We start from the raw sequence: 26,408 nt of genomic DNA on the forward strand, positions 1-26,408 counted from the left end.
TCAAATAACTGTTGTGATGTGAATTATTGGGCAGTTTGTATGTTAGGCTTTGCTAAATTCATGCTTCGTTTTATCTAGTGATTAAATAAATTTAAATGTACATGAAATCTGAATGTTTACAGTTACAATTATGAGGATATTATCACAAGTAATATATCTGCCTCATAATAAATAAAAAAGCATACTGCGGCTTAAAAGTTGTATTCATGTAATCATTATTAAAACTAAAAAACATAATAGGAAGGTTTTGCAAATTTATGTCAGCTTCTGTACATAAAATTCCAAATAATTGCGCAGGACCCAGCAAAAAAATATTAAACTTTCGTTACAGAAAATAAGAGATTTTGCAAAAACCCGTAAGTTAAAAATGGTAACATAGTGGAATATCATTTTAACTTTGACAACAAATTCATACTTTGACAATATTCATACATTCTACATAGATGCATAAGATGAGAAATATTGTAGATACATGGATGGGACACACATTGGTACAATGTATATATGTTTCTACAAACAAGTACTTATATATGCATGCCTACATGAACATATACATTTTACATAGACAAGTATTTGCATAAAATGCATACATTCGTAGTGTACAAGTCTATATTGTTTGCACATGCATATCTAATTACTACGTATATAAAAATGTAATCACATATTTAGATTAATTGTAATCACGATTGCATGTAATCACGATTATGTGTAATCATATTTTTTGATTGCTTGTAATTATGATTACAAGTACTTGATGACAGTAATTGGTTATGTAATCACGATTCCAGTTGTAATGAAAATTTGCAATCATCTGTAATTGAAAAATGTAATCAATTATATTTTTGCCCTACTCTGGTGTAATCAAAAATTATGATTATTTGTAATCACAATTACCTGCAATCGTGACTATGAGTAATTGATTACAAAGCAGTGATTATTTGTAATATATTACAGTTGAAATCGACGCCCATATCTGACATTAACCCAAAGGTGAGGAAGCGAATACAATTAATATTTTTGTAAGAGGTATACGCCTTTTTTTTCCAATATATTAACATAAATTTATCACAACTAAAAAATTTTATCAAAGATATTTTAATCATCCTTTTATTTATTTACATTCTATATGAAATTTAGAATTCTATGTCTATTAAGAATAAGGCAAAATGCTGTTTTTAGTGCTAATCAAATGTGTCACAGTCATTTGATTTATAGCATATTTTTTATTTAGAGAAAAAATTATATATTGCATAGTCACACAACTATTACAGATATACTGAGAACAGAAACGTAAATGCTTTTGACTATAAAACATGACTTTAGAGCAATAAAAGTTAAATTTTGTTTGTCAACTAAGTTGAATTATGTACATAATGTGAAAAACTACTTAAATTACTCATAATAGGTCAATAAATTAATGTAATATATCAATGTAAAATACATTAGAGCAAAAAAAAAATTAAATTTTGTATGTCAACAAAGTTGAATTTTGTACGCAGCATGAAAAACTACTTATATTACTCACAATAAGTTAAAAGTAAAATAAATTTATTTAAAAACATGCAACAAAAATTTATTTTACTTATAAAACTACATTACAAAACATTATTTTTATGTATGAAACAAAAAAAAATTTGCTGTAAAATTCTGAAGCATGTTCATAAATTTTTCTAAAGATGTTTTTTTTTAATGTTTTTTCTTTCAAATACATAATTTAAAAAAATGAATAAAATGCTATTATTTTTAATAACGTTATGCTTCTACATTCTAAATGATCTCATGTTAGATTAATGAGTAAATATATTGATTGCATTTTATCAAATAAATCATTTTCTTATGTTAAATTGTAAAATATCAAATAGCAAGAGAAAAAGCAAAAAATTATCAAATTTTAGTGAACTTCTTTAACATATTTCTCAATTCCATAGAAAATTAAAATTTTTATGTTTAAAATGGTATTTTATATAATTTAACTTGAATGTGAAGTCATATTCCAATTTTCATGTTTTTATAAATGTAAATATTTAGTCACAAAATTCAATTTATTTATTTAAAAAAAAAAAGTGGATCGTTACTCCTGAATTTTTGAAAAAAAACTTTCCTTTTACACTTCAAAAATAATGATTTATAGACTATGCTTAGGTTGAAAAAAAAATCATGTTTATTGGTTCGAAGCTTATATACATCAGAGGAATCAGAGGGAAAAACTTAACATCTCTTTGTTAATTCACATAAAAATGAACATTGAGACCTTCTAAATAAAATAACATAACAACAAAAAAAATATTAATAATAAAATCATCCTTTATTACCAATATTAACAAGGGGTGCGAACTTTTTTCTTGCAGAACTATAAAAGAACTTAATCAGAAAACAAATTTAGAAATTTAACATTTACAAATCTCATTCAAAGTATAAAAAAATGACCAAGGTCCTGGTATTCTTGCTCTTCGACTGAGTAAATTAAAAATTAGCAACCCTTAATTGGAATTATGAAGGGTGTTTTATCCTACTTAATAGCAAAAGTTATGATGACCCTTAATTTGAATCAGAAACAATATATTTTAATAGTTAAATATGGCATAAAATGAATACTATGGTTTGCATTCAAACAAAAAGGAGTTAACGATTCAGAAGCCAGAAAGCCTAACATTCAGACGATACTCAGTAAAATAACTATTTCTCGAATTTCTAAGCCCATAATATTGAATATCAGCTTTGCCCAACAGAATTACAAGTTAAAAAAATTGGTACCTTACAACAAACAACTTTTAATTTGTAGTAGTTGCTCTGGACAAATTAGCAGGCAGTTAAAATATTTCTCTATGAAACTCGTTACACAATGTTAGTGAAATTTCAAAGTGAAATGAAAATAATCATGAACAGGTTTATTTATCAGGTTATACTATCCTTACGAAAATTATATTATACTTATAAACAGGTTGTACTATTTTTTAAACATCATGTGAATAAAAATAAAGTTAGTCAGCAATATGAACAGAGCAGTGAGCATAAAATTCCCTTACAGAGACAATCTCAAAGAAATAACAACAAGAATCAGGTTTCTCACTAGTATGAGCACAAAAATGCTCAGTCAGACAACTTCTATGTGAAAAATTCTTATTACATATACTACACGAATAAGGTTTGCCACCAGTATGAACACGACTGCATCGAGTCAGATGACCTCTTTGTGAAAAACTCTTATTACATATACAACAAGAATTAGGTTTCTCACCAGTATAAACATGCTTAGTCAGGTGACTGCAATGCAAAAAATTCTTATTACATATACTAACTACATAGATAGATGTTTCTCACCAGTATGAATATAACTGTGACTTTTAAGATGACTTTTGTTTGAAAAACTCTTGTTATATGTACTGCAAGAAGTTTTCTCTGCCGCATGAACACGAAAATGTTGAGTCAGGTGACTTCTTTGTGAAAAATTCTTATTGCATATACTACAGGAAAAAGGTTTCTCCCCAGTATGAACACGACTGTGTGTAGTCAGATTATTTCTGTATGAAAAACTCTTATTACATATACTACAGGAAAAAGGTTTCTCACCAGTGTGAACACGATTGTGATTAGTTAGAGTACTTGTTTGTGAAAAACTCATATTACATACACTACAGGAAAAAGGTTTCTCACCAGTGTGAACGCGATTGTGAGCAGTCAGACAACTTCTGCTTGAAAAACTCTTACTACATATACTACAGGAAAAAAGTTTCTCACCAGTATGAACATAACTGTGTTTAGTCAGATAATTTTTGCTTGAAAAACTCTTATTACATATACTACAGGAAAAAGATTTCTTACCAGTATGAACATGATTGTGTTTAGTTAGATAATTTCTTTGTGAAAAACTCTTATTACATATACTGCAAGAAAAAGGTTTATCACCAGTATGAACATAACTGTGATTAGTCAGATGACTTCTGCTTGTAAAGCTCTTATTACATATACTACAGGAAAAAGGTTTCTCACCAGTGTGAACATGAATGTGATCAGTCAGATGACTTCTATATGAAAAACTCTTATTACATATACTACAAGAGTAAGGTTTTTCACCAGTATGAACACGATTATGTTCAGTCAGTTGACTTCTGTTTGAAAAATTCTTGTTACATATGTTACAGGAAAAAGGTTTCTCACCGGTGTGAACACGACAGTGTTTAGTCATTGTACTTCTATGGGAAAAACTCTTATTGCATACGCTACAAGAATAAGGCTTCACACCAGTATGAACACGACTGTGAGCAGTCAGTTCACTTCTGTTTATAAAACTCTTATTACATATACTACAGGAAAAAGGTTTCTCACCATTGTGAACACGATTGTGTGTAGTCAGATAACTTCTGCTTGAAAAACTCTTATTACATATACTACAGGAAAAAAGTTTCTCACCAGTATGAACATAACTGTGCGTAGTCAGATTACTTCTGATTGAAAAACTCTTGTTACATATACTACAGGAAAAAGGTTTCTCACCCGTGTGAACACGATTGTGTATAGTTAGATGAATTTTTTGTGAAAAACTCTTAGTACATATACTACAAGAAAAAGGTTTCTCATCAGTATGAACACGATTGTGTATAGTTAGATGAATTTTTTGTGAAAAACTCTTATTACATATATCACAGGAAAAAGGTTTTTCACCAGTGTGAACATGAATGTGGTCAATCAGATGATTTCTATGTGAAAAACTCTTATTACATATGCTACAAGAATAAGGTTTTTCACCAGTATGAACACGACTGTGACTAGTCAGACCACTACGAATTGAAAAACTCTTATTACATATACTACAGGAAAAAGGTTTCTCACTAGTGTGAACACGACTATGTCTAGTCAGACCACTGCGAATTGAAAAACTCTTATTACATATATTACAGGAAAAAGGTTTCTCACCCGTCTGAACACGATAGTGTTCAGTCATGTCACTTTTATGGGAACAATTCCTATTGCATATGCTATGAGAATGAGGCTTCACACTAAAATGAACATGACTGTATTCAGTCACATTACTTCTCCATTGAAAACTCTTATTACGTTTATTACAAAAGTCAGGTTATTAACCAGTATCAGTCCAACTGCCGGTCAGTTAGATTACTTGTCTATGAAAAACTCTTATTACATGTTGCATAACTATTCTCGTTATCACTATCATGAATAGTCATCTCATAGTTAGAAATATTAGTCTTAGTTCATTTCATATCACATGTAATATCACTTGTGTGATTTAAATAAAATTGCTGTAATTAATTAAAGTTGAAAATAATGTCACTGAAATTTGATAATCACTTATGCTTTAAATAGTAAATTTATCAGAACAATTAAATTAAATTTTAAAAAAAAACTAAAAAATATTTTATAAGAAATATGATTTTTTCAATAATAAGTAAAGAAACGAAGGCTAGAAATTTATTTTGAAGCTAATTTTGTAATGCAGAGAAAAAAGAAACGTAACAGAAATATTTAAATTATTATTATTGCTTACAAATCATAACTGGTGTATCATTTTAAATGCTTTACAATAATCTATAGTATATTCTTCGTAAATGATCATATTAGCTTAGATTATTTAGTGTAGCATTCAAAACAAATTTTAAGGCTGTAACTATATGTTTTGGCTATCATATGATTAAGATCAACACAAACCTTAGAGAAACTAATAATATAAAGAATGTTTAACGATACAGACTTAAGGCAAAAATATAGTTACATATTATAGGTTGAAATTTTGAGCAAATATTTTATTACATACACAGAGATACGAATAATTTAAACTAGTGTGAACAAAAAATTAATCTAATATGCCTCATAAAAGTTTAGTTACCCTAACCTATTACTATTGTTAATTGTTTAGCAGGCTAACAAATTAAAAAAAAATTTACGTTTGTCTAATAATGAAATTGCTTAGTCAAACCATTATTTTTCTCAGAGAAACATTGTTCAAACAGCATATTTCATAAGTAACACACTTTTCCCATCAGCATTATGAAGAGAGTTTCAGAGCAAGCAGTTTATAAAAATGAAGTTTTTACATTATTTTGAAACACTTTCGGCCATTTGAATTATTTTCGTTCATACATTGCCAATGTCTTTTCGTCAAACGTTGTGTAAGTATCTTAGTGCAAAAAATCTACAATCAATGAATATATTTCCCACATATTAAAGCAATAATTTCTATTTGACATGATCCTTATTCGGATAACGGATTGCTTTGTTTCTGTTATTGACTAGTTTATCAGTGTAGTAAAGTGAGACGAGATCTTTTCTTCAGTTTATAGCTTTCTTTCAGTCATTAATAAGGCTTTGGTTGAGGCTAAACAGATAGCAAATACAATGAATACTTTTTGAGCGCAACGCTTGAATGCGCCATCTGGGGAGAAGATCGGATCCATGTATATCCACCGAGAAATGAGGCCGTTGAGATAATCTAGGTCTTTTAGTGACGTCACATACTGTGGTGATACGCTATTAGCCGCCATTTGTCCTTCGGATATGTCGTTTTAAACGAATTTAAAAAAATATATGTTGCATTATTTTACAGCTTTTAACAATACCATATTCGTGTGCAGTTCCAAGATGTAAAGGGAACTACAAAAATGAATCCTAAGTATCAGTATTTAGGTTTCCGAAACGTTAGGTAATTAAAAAAAATGGATTATCAAACGAGGCAGTTTTTGCAAACTTAATAATAAGCTTTTTAATTAAATACGTTGTATTTAAGAATTACATTATTTTATATATTGTTCATTGTTAGCGAACATTAGAATATGAAACTAACAAAACATTCGTACTTTTTCAAAACTCTTAGACGTGAAATAAAACAAATTTAAACATCTTTTGTCGTGTTTAAATGCATATACAAACAAATATAAGATGTCATTAAGGGTTAACATTTTTATTATTTAAAAAAACTAGTAAAAAAGCTTTAGTTATACTTTTAAAAGAATGAAAAATTAATAACAACGTTGATTGGCATTTGAAAGCTTATTTATTCTTAATGATAGCTTGCAATCATATGAGTAAAATTTCATAAATATTCGTACTTGAAAGCAAAGAAACTCCGATACATTAATACTAAGAGAAAACAGAAATTTTTTTAAATCAAAATTGTTAAAACTTCTATGTAAAAAAACGCGCATAAAAGCAGCAGAAATTTCACAAAAAGGATAAATGTAGCAATAAAGGAAACGAAGGAAATAAAAATAAATATGAAAATATGACCACCGAAGCCGACGTCTTCAGGGGGTACCAGCCCCGGTAGCCATAAAACAAAACCTTTTCTATTGAGGGGGAGGCAATTGCCTAAAGTAACACCCTCAGTACCCCGAAGGTTTTGCGTAGAAGTCCAGGAAAAAACATGAAATACAAAGAAACAATTTAGAAAAGAAACTCAAACAAATTCATCAGAAAATAAAAACTCAAAACTCACTTAAACCAGGTCAAACATCGATTTCATAAGCACACAGAATGAAAAGGAAACACTAAAACAAAAGAAAACAACGTCCTCTATTACATTGCGCAGATTGAGAAAAAAGAATTCAAGAAAAAGATACGTCACAAATTAATAGAATGCTCAACTGGGGCTGCTCAGTTAAGACTTGAATTGCGCCCTGTTAAAAGAAGAAAATATAAAAAACTTGAATTCTTCGATCATTTTCTTAATTAAAAAATTAACTTTACAAAAATTGAAAGGAAAATCATTATTACTCAAATTATTTAAAAAAATTATTCACAGCTTCCCGAAAACTTTCAACATTATTGCAAATATTTTTAATCCTAACCAATTGCGAAAAAACCAAATTTTTAAAAATTTTATTACACAAATTAGTATTAAAATTACAGAAAAAAACCCCTTTAAATTTAAAAGCTTTTCTTTTATCAAAAACACCAATTTTAATAAAATTGTCAACAATATTAATTTTAAAATCTAAATATTCAACAATTCTCATTAGTTTTTTTTCAAAATCAAATCTTTAGGATAAAAACTATAAATAAAATTATAATTATCACAATTAAACAAAATCAAATCATCTATATATCTGAAAGCATTAAATTCATTATGCTCTAGAAATTTAACTTCACAAAAATGCAGAAAAATATTAGCAAAAGCACCAGAAAAGGAATTACCCTGTGGAATTCCATTAACTTGTTTATAAAAATCTAAACCATTAAAAAGAACATTCTCAAAAAGATTAAACCTACATAAATCAAACCAATTAGACTTATCAATTTTCTCATTAAATAAATACCTATCAAAAATACCTTCTCAAATCTCAATAATCTTTTCATGTGGTTATACTTGAATACAAATTTTCGAAATCAAAAGTATTAATGCTGGAAATATCATTATTATTAATATAATCCAAAACTTCAACATTACTCTTTATAACAATATTTTTCTCTTTTTTAATTTTAAGCAAAATAATTTTTAGAAAACTAAAAAAACGTTTTACTAATATCAGAATTGTAACAATTAATACCACATGCTATAAATCTAAATTTAATCGGATTTTTATGAAATTTGACAATAGGAAATAAATTGGGAAATGTAATCCTATTTAAACTAAATTTTAATTTTTTACTAAATGCAATAATTCTTTTTTCAATAACTTTTTTATCTACTTTTAATTTTAAATAAGTATTATTTGCGCTAAATTCTCCAATAATCAATTTTTTAAAAAAATATTTACACTTAATACAAAAATTATTTGAAGCTTTATCCACTACAGCAGTGTTTCCCAAAGTGTGGTACGCGTACCCCCAGGGGTACGGGAACAGTTTAGCGGGGGTACGCGTTCTTATACGTAATATCTTGCAACAAATGAAAATTTCAAAAAATTTTGTTTAAAAACAAAGCTAGCCATGAAAATTCACGATTACTTATTTTTCTATTGGCTATTTTTTTCAGAGTTAACAGTTAATAATTTGTGTCAACAGCCAGTTGTGATTTTTAACTTTTGTGAAATTTTTTTATAGTGAAAAAATACATTCATTTTTTTATTAGTGGTACACAGCGTTACGAAAAATTTAGAAAGGGTACACAAATGTCATAAGTTTGGGAAACACTGCACTACAGTAACAATGAATTAATCTTTAAGATTCCTAATTTTCCTAGACAATTCATAATCAATATAAGTACCACTAGGAAATGAACTAAATATGGTATTAAATAAATTAAATTTAACCCTTTCAATAATTTTAGCTTTCCACTCTGAAAAACCCTCTACGGGCCAATGACATTTTCTGGAAATTTTTGCAATAAAAAAATCTAGATCCTTTTTAATAGATAAAATAAAATCTTCTTTTTTCATTTTAATCCTTGTCCTAAATTTTGAACCTTTGCTTAAAATATTAATTAAATCTTGATCACCAACAACCTCCAAATTTCCCGTAATAACATGTCCATAATCATTATCAATATATTGTGAAAAATCCTTTTCATTACAATAACAATCAAATTTAGAAATACAATTTGGATTTCGACTTAAAAAATTATAATTACACACCTTTTTTCTAAGCGTAGAAAAAAATTTAAAAGCAGCAGAAACCTTAATTTGCTCTAAAGGAAAAAAATCAGGAAGAGTATGAATAATCTGTGGTAGCCTAGCCATTTCAAATTTTTTGTCATGAAAATTAATCCTACAAAAAACCTTTTCAACTTTAGAAACCTTATTAAAAAGCATATCAGTTTTGCTAACACCAATTTTTGATTTAATCAAATCACAAACAATAAATTTAATAAGTTGAATATCAAATTTAATTTTAGAACCAAAATTAATAAGGAAATTTTTAAGAACTTTATTTTTAAAACCAAAAATATATTTCCTAATAATGAAAATATTATTCAAATTAACAGGTAAGTTACAAAAATTCGAAAATTCATCAAATTCTATAACTTTACCTTTTCTCCCACCTCTTTTATTCCTATATTTTGAATCAAAAACACAAGGAAAATCATAAATTTTAAATTTATCATATATACAATTTTCTTCAGTATTAGCATTACCTTCCCCATTAAATTTACTATTTAATCCATATGGAAAAAGAGTTTTAAGACTACTAATGTAAATGTTTTCTAAATCAAGTCTATTAACTAAATTTTCCATCAAATCTAAAATGAAAAGAGTAACATTATCAAAATCATGAAATTGAAAATGCGAAATTTCATAATCAGTGGAAAAATTACTATTATTAAATTTTTTTATATCAGACCTGTGGGAATTAATCCGCTTATGAAATTCAAGACCTGTCTGACCAACATAACATCAATGCACTGAATTAAATAAATAATATTAAAACTTTTACAAAAATATACATTAGAATGGCTGTCAATCTGAGAACTAACAGCCAAAGGACAAGTTTTGCATTTTTTATTTTTAACATTTTTAAACATTTTAAATTTTTTTATATTTTTTAATTTATTTAAACATAATATATGACTTAGTAACTTTCTGTCCGAAGTAATCCCTAAGTCAAGATTAACTTCAGTGCTCCTTGTTTGGGCGCGCGTACTGAGGGTGCTAAGGGTACTGAGGGTGTTACTTTAGGCAATTGCCTCCCCCTCAATAGAAAAGGTTTTGTTTTATGGCTACCGGGGCNCCGAAGTAATCCCTAAGTCAAGATTAACTTCAGTGCTCCTTGTTTGGGCACGCGTACTGAAGGTACTGAGGCAATTGCCTCCCCCTCAATAGAAAAGGTTTTGTTTTATGGCTACCGGGGCCGGTACCCCCTGAAGACGTCGGCTTCGGTGGTCATATTTTCATATTTATTTTTATTTCCTTCGTTTCCTTTATTGCTACATCCAATACATTAAATCATATTAATAAAAAAGGAATTTAATTCATTGTTAGCCATTTTAATTTTTGAATATTCTTATCTAAATGAATATTAATGAAACTGTTGTTCATGCTTTGTATGTTATGAATCTTTCGAATATAGATGAATTGTTTTTGCGTTATCTTATGCTGATACCTTAAAAAAATTTTTTTTTGCTATTTTGTAATTTGTTATTAAATATTGTAATTTAATTTTAATGCGTCAAATTGACCAAAGATTGTTAAAAGTGTTGAAAAATATTTATTGCTGGAATAAAATTTTCAAAAAGCACTCTGAAAAATATTTATCTTTCTGTCTACAATTTTTATAAATTGATGTGCATTTTTTGACAAAAGGAAAGTAATTTTTAAAGCAAAAACGAAAACTTTTTCACGTGCATGCTTTTTTGGTAATTACAGGTTATTTGAATCCAAGCTCTGTCAAAGTAATAAATTTTTCTAAAATCAGCCTAATCTACTTCATAAAATAGTGTGTTTTACGAGCGTTTTAAAAATTATTAAACCTTCTAAAAACATGTAACATGCGTGCATTTGATACTCTCTTTCTCTCTCTCTCTTTCTCTCTCTCTCTCTCTCTCTCTCTCTCTCTCTATATATATATCTCTCTCTCTCTCTCTCTCTCTCTCTCTCTCTCTCTCTCTCTNTGCTCACAACCTGCTAGTATAGATAAATTAGCAAATAGGTGCAAAGTGCAAAGAATTACGGTAGTAAATATTTCGCTGATAATATTTTTTTATAAATATTGCTGAAACTTGCAATTTCAAAAATTCAGAAAATTTTATAAACATTTTTTTAGCTTTTTAAAATATTAGAGCAATATTGTTAATTTTTTGAAATTAATTTATTTTTCATTTGACTATGTACGTAATTCAAATGGAGAAGTAGTTATTTGCATTACGCGTTGAGTGTGTTTTGAAGTTTTAAATTCTGATTTTTTAAAATATGATTTGTAAGAATTTTTTTTCCTCACATTTTTATACACAGTGTATTCTACAAATATTTCTGGCAATTAAAAACAAAAACTATGGAAATCTATACACTGGCTTTATAATATTAAAATAATATGCATAAAAGTAATATGTATATGTTAGAAAAACTTAAGATTTGAGAATACTTTACTTTTTTATAGTAAAAAAAGGTATATCTATTTTTGAAAATAATAAGTACTATTTTAAAGTTTCACAATCTTAATGATCGAAATACTTTGCTAAATTACTTTTTTTATTATTATTACTCTATAAATATAAATACATAGCTAAATTATTTTGTACTATTTAAATATTATATGCGTCATTTATTTGTAAATAATTGCACTATTTATGTTTATATTATTTCTACTTGGAATTTGAATGTATATCATAGGATTCTGAAAGCTCGCCAAGAATGGGTGTGATCTTCCTATGGACTGTTTCAACCGTCTTGCTCCAACACCTCCTAGAAAAGAGTAGGCCTCTGCACGGGTTACCATAAATATCCTTTAGTAGTCCAAACGTAATGACATATTTCGTATTTTCAAACACTGCGCAGCTTAGTGCCCCGAACGTAATAACATCTTTCTTACTTTTCATCAACTGCGCAGTTAACTTCGTAACATCGGACTACTAAATTGATCCGTGCTGAGGCCTTCCTACTTCTAGGAGGTGTTGCTTACTCCCACTGAGATCCACTCGCTGGGAAAACATCGTTTGCTTCTAGTGTGGCGCCGTACTCCCTCCCATCAGTAGTACCCTGGCCTATCATTAACATGCTGCGGCCCTCTGCCTTTCCAATCGGCCACGGCCAGATTTCGAAGTGGCCATCTTAAGTGTTTAAGGTTTCAAAATGGGGAGAAGACTTTCCAACCTTGTTCCTACTCACAACCTGCTAGTCCTGATCACCTTCTTTTATGATTTGGCGCTTCTTTTAAGCAGCTGATGGTTGATCGGGACTTTCAGCAGATATATGGGGAACTGACGCGACGTGGCCTTCTGGACCTGGTCTAGGCCTTCCTTCTCCAGGGGGATGTGTAACAACAACAGGATTCTGAAAAAATTCCTTAGAACGTATTTTAAAATAAAAATTTCATAAATGTGTAAATAAAACTATAATTTCCTTATTTGTCTCCTTTCTTCCATGATATTTTTATTTGTCTCGTATTCGTTTCCTTATTAAAATGCATAATAAATTATACACTCAAATAAGGTTTATTCTTTTGATATTAAAAATATGATGAATAAAGATTTAAAAGTTAAATATTTATTGTTAAATTTTATTTCTTCATTTCTATTAAAAAACATCAAGAAGTCCTACGTGTTCGTTTTATTGAGTTATAACTTTATAAATAACTTAAAAAGCTAAAAATTCACCCCTTAAAAAAATTTAAGTGCTATTAAGTTAGCTCAAGCAAAAATATATTACGTCGCTCAAAAGTTTGAACTATTTATTATAGTTTTTTCTTAATACAAATCTGAATATCGTGTTATCTTAAGGTTCACTAACACTTCAGAGGATCACATCACAAATCTACTGAGAGGTCTTGACTCTCGGTGACTATGATCCATGCCTTTTACCCTTCCCCCTCTTTTCAATTGTACAGACACTCGAAAAAATTACATGAGCACCGTGACCTTTTTTTAAAAAAAAAAAAAAAAAAAAAAAATTCAAAATTCATCCTTTGACAAATTCTCACTGCACTGTCAAGACGCAATTGCTTTCAGTTTTTCAATGGACTACGCGTTTCCATTACAATAGGGTTTTGATAATCATTTCAACAAACTGGTCTATACGATCACTGAATCAGACCGTCGCCAATAGCCCATTGTGCAGTTCTAGTGCGACGTAAATTAACAACAACAACAACAACGAAACACTGAAAAATAATGAATCAGTTTGTGTTAGTCTCCAAGGATAAAAAAATATATTACAGGATTTAAAGTCTCGTATCATCGAAAGGACACCCTGAGATAATTTCCAAATTGAGAGCAACACCGGATGTTTTCACACCCTGTGGCTACAATTAGAGACCCCGTAGCGTTCCAGAACATTCCATTTGGACTGACGTCACGCCCTGCACCGTCACTGCTTCCGTCGTGCTGGACGAATCCATTTCATCTGACACCAGATCCTACTTGGAATCGTCCGAACGGATTGTATAAAAGGACCAGCACGCTGAGGAGCTGCCTCATTTCTTCTGACACTATGAATTCAATCAGAGATTGTCAACGTGTGCCGAAATTACTTTTGTCTGAAAACTCAATCAAAACCGACTTGCTGATAAAGAAACATTAATCAAATGCTACATCACTTGTGACCTGGAGGATTGTGACCTATACTGTTTACCTGGGCCGCTTGCCTTCTGGACAAACAAATCGTTTGGAATCAACAGGCTGGTGAAAATCATCAAAAAGCAATATTTCGACAGCTACAGAATGTAGCTGTCGAAATCAGTAATCGCCTTTCAATGAGGTGAACCGGGTTCGAATCTCGCCAATGGCTGGGATGCGAATTCCGCATCCGGCTTGCACCGACCACAGCGCTGACGTGAAATATCTTCAGTGGTAAGCGGATCATGGGTTAGAGTCCATTTGCCGTCAGGCTAAGCGTGGGATGTTTTCGCGGTCTACCTCTCCATGTAACGGAAATGCAGGTTAGTTCCATCAAAAAGTCCTCCACGAGGGCAAATTTCTCCCGATACTTGATCCAGGAATTCCCTTATCTTCTGGATTAGGATCAATATTACAAGGCTACGGAGTTGAACATCAGTAGTTGTAAACCCAAAATCGAGTATGCTGTTCAGAGACCGTGATAAAATAAAATAAAATAAAATCCCAACACTTGTCCAACGTGCCGGAAGTCAATTTAAATCTTCCAACACCGAAAAATGGGGACAGGTCCCCATTTTTGTAAAAACACTCGAGCTGGCAACATTGACCTTTTTAGTCTTGACCACTTGTCGATAGCAAATTGAAACGAAAGTTGTTTTAGCAAAAAATACAATTGTTCAGTGTTGGTCAATAAAGTATTTTATAAAAAATTGTAACAACCAGCTCACCACACAACTGTAAAACTTTTGATTGGTGAGAGTTTGGAATAATTTTGGGAAGAAAGAGCCCAAAGTTACTAACATTTCAAGCATTGTAAAAAAATCAGATGTATTTCGGAACAGCGACATTTCAATGTATAAACAAGTATCGCCACCCCAATAAATTTTCAGAGCTTCGCAAATCCGTGGAGCAATCTCTCCAACAGATTTCAGAGCCAATGATTGTGTAGCACGCTCACACACCCCATGGGTGCGTTGAAAGCAATGTGTAAAATTTTAAAATAAGCATTGCCATGGTTCAGGTTGGAAAAATATTTCTTGGTGACGACAAAACAGTGTATCAACATTTCTGTAAAAAAAATTATTTTTTTTTACATAGTTGTATAATGGTCAACTTGTCTTGGGTGCAGTTAAAACTCTTTAAAAAAATTTCAAGCCAAGATTTATTTTGAGTATTATGCTTGTGTAACATTCTTGTCAATACAACATTCACAAATTGTGATAGCTCTAAAAATTTTCAAGAGCGGAGGCTAGCAGCAAGACTCGAAGTTTGTTATAAACCAACAGTGAGAAGAAAAAATAATTTTTGTATTAATACGAGTTTGCTGTTGTTGTTGTTGTTAATTTATGTCGCACTAGAGCTGCACAATGGGCTATTGGCGACGGTCTGGGAAACATCCCGGAGGATGATCCGAAGACATGCCATCACAATTTCGATCCTCTGCGGAGGGGATGGTACCCCCGCTTCGGTAGCCCGACGAACTGCACGCGAAGTCGAGCACTTTACGGTAGCACAGTTTAACGAGGACCAATACCGCACACCCAAGCGGTCACCCACCCGCACACTGACCGCAGCCAGTGATGCTTGACTTCAGTGATCTGCTGGGAACCGTGTCTTAATGATCAGTCCACTGCGGGACAATACGAGTTTGCAAAATTTTATCAACGTGATACTTTTGATACTTTTCAAGCGTTCAGTTTATCATCGAGAGACTTGCTTTTGCCATTAGTCAAACTTAGATACAAAGAATTTAAAAAAAAATATTCTCAAAACATCCTGTGTCTGATGTCATATCCTGCCTGAGCAGTATATAAGGAGCATCGATTCTGAAGCAGAGCATTCAGTCGTTCGAGAGCATTACAAGTGTTACAAGCATATCTGACGAATTGTTTTTTTAAATGTCTTCCGACTCTTCCCTCTCTCATGAAGAAGGCGAATCGACTGAGATGGACCTTGTGTCAGCTCCGTCTCCATTACCTCCAACTTCTATTCCGAGCCCCACGGATGTAATACCTTTACCAAAACCAATTTCTCCACTGCTTCCATAACCTCTGCAGCTATCGTTTGAACCCATCTCTCCTCTGCGAGAACCTCCTGCCAAATGACCAGTGGTTATGAAACCATCGACGTTTCATCGTCATGGTGGCTCCTACTAGAATCAAATCTGCCAGCATACCCATGGTTTTGGCTCTAGACTATCGCAGCTGATTGAAACGGATTTCAAACATTATTCTCGTCTCCAAGCATTCTAGGGATCCAAAAAATTCTTCAGACCATCATTTAGCAAACACGTCTCATCGAGCAAACTTGCGTCATCGACCACGTCCAAGGAATCCAACAAACCTGCTGTAAGGGAATCTAGCAAATCTACTGCTTCCAGAGACTCCAGCAAACCCATCCTTGACGACAAATCATCCAGTGGAGATTTTTCCAAAGTATCTTCAAGTGATGTTACGCCAAGCAAAAGAGAATCTATCGAGCGGAAATTCATTTCAAGACCCCCCAAAAAATTTCATCAACGCGTAACCATTCTTTTGCCGTCGTGTGCCTCAGATCCGACGGCTATACCATTATAAACGGTTACATTTATCATTCGATTTATGGATCCATTAGGCCACAGTTGTTGATGAAACAATTGTTCCAAATGAGGGTGCAGTTTATAATTCTCACTGACGCCACCACGAAAGTGAAATGGCGGGACGTCACTCACCAATTGCCAGACTATCATCCAGCAAAAGAAATAAAAATGGTAATTTTTAAAAACTCTGCGAAACCCTTGGGAAGATGTGTGTACTGTCTTAGCCTATGTATTCTTTTATTTCAACAGACATTCACAGACGAACGATAAACAAAAACATTAATAACAAGAAAAAGTCGTTTGGGTTGCCTAGCAACCAGTCAGAGTTGCAGTTATTATTTTCACAAGAGTTGGCAGACGATTTAAAATAACTATTTAAACTAACTGTCAATTGATGTCGGAACATCCTCCCCACCCTGGTCAACCTCAAGAGGGATGACCAGCTGTATAGGTCGAGTTATAGTCTTTCCATCCACGCCACATATCCGCATTCTAGGGGTTTACTTTTTATCGAACCTCAGCTACCGCCATCATTTTCAGGAAGAAAAAAAATTTCTACACTAAAAAAGCTTAACATACTAAAATGTATATCAAGGAACTCCTGGGGCGCACGCTCCTTCCACTTATTCCGAATTGTCCAGTCATACATTACGCCGACGCTTGATTTCGGCTGTCACCTGCACTCCCTCGCCAGCAAAAGTGAACGCAAGATACTCGACACAGTGTACCATGCCACCTAGCGGATAGTTACGGGCCTTCCGAAGTGAACTCCACTACCGCTACTTCACCAGGAGGCAAGCTGTCCGAATCTCCAAGAACGCCATAACATGATCTCTATGCGGTTTTATGTCAGACAAATCCAATGTCAGTCACTAAGTGAAATAAAATACCAGAATCTGCGCATTCCGAATACCTACAGGAGATCAGCTCTCCCCCTACAAGCAAAAAACTGGCTAAACGATCACGGCATAACCATTAATCATATGATCGAACTCCGAAAATACCCTCAAAAGTCCGTATACATTTCACAAATCTCCCCTATCAAAACAAGAATCTACCACCGAACTTAATACCTACCATATTCTGGGACTTTGTCCGCAATAATTGGCCACACCACACTCTGATCTATACAGATGCCTCCCGAACATCAGGCAAGGCAGGAGTGGCAATATATAATTCCCGCTCCGGGTCAGCGATGTCCAGATCCGTTCCATCCATTTGCTCGGTCTTCACAGCTGAGGGAATAGCTATATTATTAGCACTTCAAAAATGCCCTACAAGTTCTCGAATTATAATTTTTACAGACTCACTCTCTGTTCTGACAGCTCTAAATTCTGCTACAGACTCTAAACAAGGAATCATACACCAAATCATAGTCTCGATGGAAGCGCTCCCATCCTCATGACAGTCTGTAGATATAGCATGGGTTCCGTGCCACTCCGGGATTCTCAGCAATGAACTCGACTGACGAGCTGGCAAAAGCAGCGCTCTCCAGACCAAGAATTTACGATAGATTTACATAGAAGATATTTATCAATCAATTAAACGAATCCACCAACTATCCAGGCAATCAAGTTTCAACAATAGCAAATACTACACTGATTTTCTTCATCTGAGCCAAAATAAAAACGAACTTCTATCCCTCTCCAGCAGGCACCAAGACGTTACGTTCTCTAAAATCCGCTCTAGATCCTATCCAACTAAAGCAAAGTTATTCCGTTTTGGACACGCTCCAGACAACAAATGTAACTGCGGTTCCATCTCCGATATTGATCACACTATTCTAGAATGCCCTCTCTTTGATCAACAGCGCACCACCCTAAAAATACAGCTAGGACTTGGGGCCTTGTCGTTTTTATACCTTATGGACACGACGGACAAACGCAAGCTGCAATATCTTATGTATTACCTAAAATCTATCCGCATACTGTAATCATCCACCTATCTCCGCTACCTTGGATATAAGCGAGTTATAAGCTGCAAACTTCAAAAAGCTCCAAAACAGATCGTCAATTTTACTCATATGATTGCTAGCTATCATTAAGAATGAATAAGCTTTCAAATGCCAATCAACGTTTTTATTAATTTTTCTTTCTTTTAAAAGTATAACTAAACCTTTTTTACTAGTTTTTTTTAAATAATAAAAATGTTAACTCTTAATGACATCTTATATTTGTTTGTATATACAGTTAAACACGACAAAAGATGTTTAAATTTGTTTTATTTTATTTGTTTTATTTGTTAGTACGAATGTTTTGTTAGTTTCATATTCTAATGTTCGCTAACATAACAATGAACAATATATAAAATAATGTAATTCTGAAATACAACTTATTTAATTATAAAGCTTATTATTAAGTCTGCAGAAACTGCCTGGTTTATCCATTTTTTTTAATTACCTAACGTTTCGGAAACCTAAATACTGATACTTAAGATCCATTTTTGTAGTTCCCTTTACATCTTGGAACTACACACGAATATGGTATTGTTAAAAGCTGTAAAATAATGCAACATATAGTTTTTTAAATTCGTTTAAAATGACATATCCGACTGCCAAACGAGACTGCTATTTAATGAAGGACAAATATTGGAAATTGGCGGCTAATCGCATATCACCACAGTATGTGACGTCACTAAAAGACCTAGATGATCTCAACGGCCTCATTTCTCGGTGGATATACATGGATCCGATCTTCCCCCCAGATGGCGCATTCGAGCGTTGCGCTCAAAAAGTATTCATTGTATTTGCTATCTGTTTAGCCTCCACCAAAGCCTTATTAATGACTGAAAGAAAGCTATAAACTGAAGAAAAGATCTCGTCTCACTTTACTACACTGATACACTAGTCAATAACAGAAACAAAACAATCCAAGCTTAGAAGTTGATGAGTTAGAAAATCCGTTATCCGTATAAAGAAATACGTGTTCTTAATTTGGGTATCATTTATCATGTCAAATCGAAATTCTTGCTTTAATATGTGGGAAATATATTCATTGATTTTAGATTTTTTGCTCTAAGATACTTACACAATGTTAATCGAAAAGACATTGGCAATGTATGAAGGAAAATAATTCAAAGCACTAAATGGCAAAAAGTGTTTTAAAATAATGTGATAGCTTTAATTCTATGCACTGTTACTGATATTATTTGTATGGCACAATTGTCTTCATTCTTTAGAGAATCTTCGTCATAAGTCTAAAGATAGACATTATAATTGCAAATATTATTAGGAATCCTTGCACTGATGACTATGCATTTAAAACTTCGGTGCAAAAGTTTTTTCGGCAGTTTGTGTTAAAGTGTCTAAATTTACAAACAGTCTCTGGAAATCTCTTCATCATGTTAATGTGAAAAGTGTGTTACTTCTGAAATATGCTATTTGAACAATGTTTGTGATAGAAAAATAATGGTTTGACTAAAATATTTCATTTTTAGACAAGCGTGAAAAATTATTTATTTTGTTAGCCTGCTAAACAATTAACAATAGTAATAGGTTAGGAGAACTAAATTTTTATGAGGCATATTATATTAATTTTTTGTTCACACTAGTTTAAATTTTTCGTATCTCTGTGTATGACATAAAATATTTGCTCAAGAATCAAAATTTCAAACTCTAATATGTAACTTTATTTTTGCCTTAAGTCTGTATCATTAAACATTCCTTATATTATTAGTTTCTCTAAGATTAGTTTTTGTGTTAATCTTAATCATATGATAGCCAACACATATAGTTACAGCCTTAAAATTTGTTTTGAATGCTACACTAAATAATCTAAGCTAATATGATCATTTACCAAGAATATACTATAGATTATTGTAAAGCATTTAAAATGATACACCAGTTATGATTTGTAAGTAATAATAATAATTTAAATATTTCTGTTACCTTTCTTTTTTCTCTGCATTACAAAATTAGTTTCAAAATAAATTTCTAGCCTTCGTTTCTTTACTTATTATTAAAAAAATCATATTTCTTATAAAATTTTTTTTATTTTTTTTTTTAAATTTAATTTAATTGTTTTGATAAATTTACTATTTAAAGCATAAGTGATTATCAAATTTCAGTGACATTATTTTCAACTTTAATTAATTACAGCAATTTTATTTAAATCACACATTTTTATACAAAGTGATATTACATGTGATATGAAATAAACCAAGACTAATATTTCTAAGTATTAGATGATTATTCATGTTGGTGATAACGAGAATACTTATTCTTATGCAACATGTTATATGAGTTTTTCATAGACAAGTAATCTAACTGACCGGCAGTTAGACTGATACTGGTTAATAACCTGACTCCTCTACATACAATAAGAGTTTTTCATAAAGAAGTAATGTGACTGAATACAATCATGTTCATTTTGGTGTGAAGCTTCATTCTTACAGCATATGCAATAAGAATTGTTCCCATAGAAGTGACATGTCTCAACAGTATCATATTCACATGGGTGAGAAACATTTTCCCTGTAATATATGTAATAAGAGTTTTTCAAATAGTAGTGGTCTGACTAGACATAGTCGTGTTCACACTGGTGAGAAACCTTTTTCCTGTAGTATATGTAATAAGAGTTTTTCAAACAGAAGTCAACTGACTAGTCACAGTCGTGTTCATACTGGTGAAAGACCTTATTCTTGTAGTATATGTAATAAGAGTTTTTCACATAGAAGTCATCTGACTAATCACATTCATGTTCACACTGGTGAGAAACCTTTTTCCTGTAGTATATGTAATAAGAGTTTTTCACAAAGAATTCATCTAACTATACACAATCGTGTTCATACTGATAAAAAACCTTTTTCTTGTAGTATATGTAATAAGGGTTTTTCACAAAGAATTCATCTAACAGTACACAATCGTGTTCACACGGGTGAGAAACCTTTTTCCTGTAGTATATGTCATAAGAGTTTTTCAAACAGAAATAATATGACTACACACAGTTCTGTTCATACTGGTGAGAAGCCTTTTTCTTGTAGTATATGTAACAAGAGTTTTTCAAGCAGAAGTTATCTGACTACACACAATCGCATTCACACTGGTGAGAAACCTTTTTCCTGTAGTATATGTAATAAAAGTTTTTTAAACAGAAGTGAACTGACTGGTCACAGTCGTGTTCATACTGGTGCGAAGCCTTATTCTTGTATCGTATGCAATAAGAGTTTTTCCCATAGAAGTACCATGACTATACACCTTCGTGTTCACACTGGTGAGAAGCCTTTTTCTTGTAGTATATGTAATAAGAGTTTTTCAAGCAGAAGTGACATGACTAAACATTATCGTGTTCACACTGAGAAACCTTTATCCTGTAGTAAATGTAATAAGAGTTTTTCAAACAGAAGTGAACTGACTGTCCACAGTCGTGTTCATGCTGGTAAAAAACGTAATTCTTGTAGTATATGTAATAAGAGTTTTTCACATAGAAGTCATCTGACTGATCACATTCATGTTCACACTGGGGAGCAATCTTTTTCCTGTAGTATATGTAATAAGAGTTTTTCAAGCAGAAGTTATTTGACTACTCACAATCGCATTCACACTGGTGAGAAACCTTTTTCTTGTAGTATATGTAATAAAAGTTTTTTAGACAGAAATAATCTGACTAGACACAGTCGTGTTCATACTGGTGAGAAACCTTTTTCCTGTAGTATTTGTAATAAGAATTTTTCACGAAGAAGTCATCTGACTCAGCATTTTTCTGTTCATACTGGGGAGAAACCTTTTTCCTGTAGTATATGTAGTAAGAGTTTTTCAAACAGAAGTGAACTGACTAGTCACAGTCATGTTCATACTGGTGAAAAACCTTATTCTTGTAGTATATGTAATAAGAGTTTTTCGCATAGAAGTTACCTGACTGATCACATTCATGTTCACACTGGGGAGAAATCTTTTTCCTGTAGTATATGTAATAAGAGTTTTTCAAGCAGAAGTTATCTGACTACTCACAATCGCATTCACACTGGTGAGAAACCTTTTTCCTGTAGTATATGTAATAAGAGTTTTTCAAACAGAAATAATCTGACTAGACACAGTCGTGTTCATACTGGAGAGAAACCTTTTTCCTGTAGTATTTGTAATAAGAATTTTTCACGGAGAAGTCATCTGACTCAGCATTTTCGTGTTCATACGAGTGAGAAACCTGATTCTTGTTGTTAATTCTTAGAGTTTATCTCTATAAAGGAATTTTATGCTCACTGCTCTGTTCATATTGCTGACTAACTTTATTTTCGTATGTTTATTCACATGATGTTTAAATGATAGTATAACCTGTTTATAAGTATAATATAGTGTTTATAAGGATAGTATAACCTGATAAATAAACCTGTTCATGATTATTTTCGTTTCAGTTTGGACTCTCACTCTAACATTATGTAACGAGTTTCATAGAGAAATATTTTAACTCTCTGCTGATTTGTCCAGAGCAACTACTACAAATTAAAAGTTGTTTGTGGTAAGGTACCAATTTTTTTAACTTGTAATTCTGTTGGGCAAAGCTGATATACAATATCATGGGGCTTAGAAATTCGAGAAATAGTTATTTTACTGAGTATCGTCTGAATGTTAGGCTTTCTGGTTTCTGAATCTTTAACTCCTTTTTGTTTGAATGTAAAGCATAGTATTCCTTTTATGCCATATTTAACTGTTAAAATATATTGTTTCTGATTCAAATTAAGGGTCATCATAACTTTTGGTATTAAGTAGGATACAACACCTTTCATATTTCCAAGTAAGGGTTGCTAATTTTTAATTTACTCAGTCAAAGAGCAAGAATGCCAGGACCTTGGTCATTTTTTATATTTTGAATTAGATTTGTAAATGTTAAATTTCTAAATTTGTTTTCTGATTAAGTTCTTTTATAGTTCTGCAAGGGTANCCATCCCCCCCCCCCCCCTTGTTGATATTGGTAATAAATATTGCTTTGATTATTTTTTTTGTTTTGTTTTGTTATTTTATTTAGTTGGTCTCAATGTTCATTTTTATGTGAATAAATAAAGAAATGTTAAGTTTTTTCCTATGATTTCTTATTTTTGACGTGCATAAGCTTCGAACCATTAAACATGATTTTTCCATCTTAAAACCTGATTTTTTTTCAACCCAAGCATAGTCTCTACATCATAATTTTTGAAGTGTTAGAGGATAGTTTTTTTCAAAAATTCAGGAGTAACGATCCAGTTTTTTTTAATACATAAATTAAATTTTGTGACTAAATACTTACATTTATTAAAACATGAAAACTGGAATATGACTTCACATTTAAGTTTAATTATATTAAGTACAATTTTAAACATAAAAATTAAAATTTTCTATAGAATTGTGAAACATGCTTAAGAAGTTCACTTAAATTTGATAATTTTTTGCTTTTTCTCTTACTATTTGATATTTTACAATTTAACATAAGAAAATTATTTATTTGATAAAATGCAATCAATATATTTACTCATTAATCTAACATGAGATCATTTAGAATGTAGAAGCATAATGTTATTAAAAATAATAGCATTTTATTCATTTTTTTAAATTATGCATTTGAAAGAAAAAACATTACAGAATATAAATTCTTTAAAAAAATTTATAAACATGCTTTTAGATGTTTTTTAGAATTTTACGGTAAATTTTTTTGTTTTATACATAAAAAGAATGTTTTGTAAGTAAAATAAATTTTTTGTTGCATGTTTTTAAATAAATTAATTTTACTTTTAACTTATTGTGAGTATTATAAGTAGTTTTTCATGTTGCATACAAAATTCAACTTTGTTGACATACAAAATTTAATTTTGTTGCTCTAATGTATTTTGCATTGACATATTACATAAATTTATTAACCAAATATGAGTAATTTAAGTACTTTTTCACATTATGTACATAATTCAACTTAGTTGACATACAAAATTTAACTTTTATTGTTCTAAAGTCATGTTTTATATTCAAAAATATTTACGTTTTTGTTCTCAGTATATCTGTAATAGTTGAGTGACTATGCAATATATAATTTTTTTTCTAAATAAAAAATATACTATAAATCAAATGACTGTGACACATTTGATTAGCACTAAAAACAGCATTTTGTCTAATTATCAATTGAAATAAAATGCTAAATTTCATATAGAAGGCAAATAAATAAAAGGTTGATTAAAATATCTTTGAAAAAATTTTTTAGTTGTGATAAATTTATGTTGATATATTAAAAACATTTTTTCGTATACTTACAAAAATAGTAATTTTATTCGCTTCCTCACCTATAGGTTAATGTCAGATATGGGCGTCGATTACAACTGTAACTGATTACAAATAATCGCTGCTTTGTGATCAATTACTCACAGTCATGATTGCAGGTAATTGTGATTACAAATAATCATAATTTTTGATTACACTAGAGTAGGGCAAAAATATAATTGATTACATTTTTCAATTACAGTAATCAATTACTTGTAATCATGATTACAAATTTTCATTAAAATTGAAATCGCGATTACATAACCAGTTACTGTAATCAAGTACTACTTGTAATCATAATTTCAAGCAATCAAAAAATATGATTACACATAATCATGATTGCATGTAATCGTGATTACAATTAATCTAAATATGTGATTACATATTTGTATACGAAATAATTAGATATGCATGTGGAAACAATATAGACTTGTACACTACGAATGTATGCATTTTATGCAATCACTCGTCTATGTAAAATTCATATGTTCATGTAGGCATGCATATACAAGTATTTGTTTGTAGAAATATATATACATTGTACCAATGTGTGTCCCATCCATGTATCTACAATATTTTTTATCTTATGCATCTATGTACAATGTATGAATATTGTCAAAGTATGAATTTGTTGTCAAAGTTAAAATGATATTCCATTATGTTACCATTTTTAACTTACGGGTTTTTGCAAAATCTCTTATTTTCTCTAAAGAAAGTTTGATATTTTTTTGCTGGTTCCTGCCCAATTATTTGAAATTTTATGTACAGAAGCTGACATAAATTTTCAAAACCTTCTTATTATGTTTTTTAATTTCAATAATACTTACATGAATACATGAGCATTATTAAATGTAAGCATACAATAATGCTTACATGAATACAACTTTTAAGCTACAGTATGCTTTGCTATTTATTATTAGGCAGATATATGACTTGTAATATGACCATAATTGTAACTGTAAACTTGACGAGACCAGATTTTGTGTATTTAAATTTATTTAATCACTTGATAAAATGAAGCATGGTTTTAGCAAAACCTAAAATACAAACTGCTCAATAATTTACATCACAACAGATATTTGAAGAATATAATAATAGAAGCAAATATATTCTTAATAAAGCAATCAGATTTTAGATTTAAAAATATGCAATTTTCGAAGAATTTCTTTGAGATAAAAATATGTGTGTGTATACTTTCAGAAGTGCATCCTTTTTTACATCGTTAATTCTAATATTTATATGTTTTACAAAAATTATTATTAATTAGCAATGGCAGTGAGTTAATTGATAGTGCATATTAATTACATCAATTGGGATTCACAATTAATAAGCAGTCATAATTGCTTTTTGTCGCTATCAATTAGTCATAACTAATATGCATTCAAAGTAAAATCAGACGTATTGGTTATGATTGTGATTTAACTGTAAAAGCATATTAGTTATGATCAATTAATAGAAAA

General features: G+C 30.9%; 2 protein-coding genes across 2 annotated transcripts; one reads left to right on the forward strand and one right to left on the reverse strand.

The window, feature by feature from the left end:
• Positions 1-237: 237 nt before the first annotated feature.
• LOC107446991 (zinc finger protein 271-like) lies at positions 238-6,355 on the reverse strand. Its single transcript, XM_021147371.3, has one exon. The coding sequence runs from the start codon at positions 4,940-4,942 to the stop codon at positions 3,299-3,301; it is 1,644 nt and encodes a 547-aa protein (XP_021003030.2). The 5' UTR covers positions 4,943-6,355; the 3' UTR covers positions 238-3,298.
• A 13,172-nt stretch (positions 6,356-19,527) lies between these two features.
• LOC107443316 (zinc finger protein 271-like) lies at positions 19,528-25,746 on the forward strand. Its single transcript, XM_016057139.4, has 2 exons — positions 19,528-23,185; positions 24,978-25,746. The coding sequence occupies exon 1, from the start codon at positions 21,160-21,162 to the stop codon at positions 22,888-22,890; it is 1,731 nt and encodes a 576-aa protein (XP_015912625.2). The 5' UTR covers positions 19,528-21,159; the 3' UTR covers positions 22,891-23,185; positions 24,978-25,746.
• The last annotated feature ends 662 nt before the right edge of the window (positions 25,747-26,408 follow it).

Source organism: Parasteatoda tepidariorum, chromosome 3 (assembly GCF_043381705.1).
Source record: "Parasteatoda tepidariorum isolate YZ-2023 chromosome 3, CAS_Ptep_4.0, whole genome shotgun sequence".
In the NCBI taxonomy this organism is placed as follows: Eukaryota; Metazoa; Arthropoda; class Arachnida; order Araneae; family Theridiidae; genus Parasteatoda; species Parasteatoda tepidariorum.

Bases quoted from the DNA above. Each gene is read 5' to 3' on its own strand.
- LOC107446991 (XM_021147371.3), bottom strand. From the start codon at position 4,942: ATGACTGAACACTATCGTGTTCAGACGGGTGAGAAACCTTTTTCCTGT.
- LOC107443316 (XM_016057139.4), top strand. From the start codon at position 21,160: ATGTCTCAACAGTATCATATTCACATGGGTGAGAAACATTTTCCCTGT.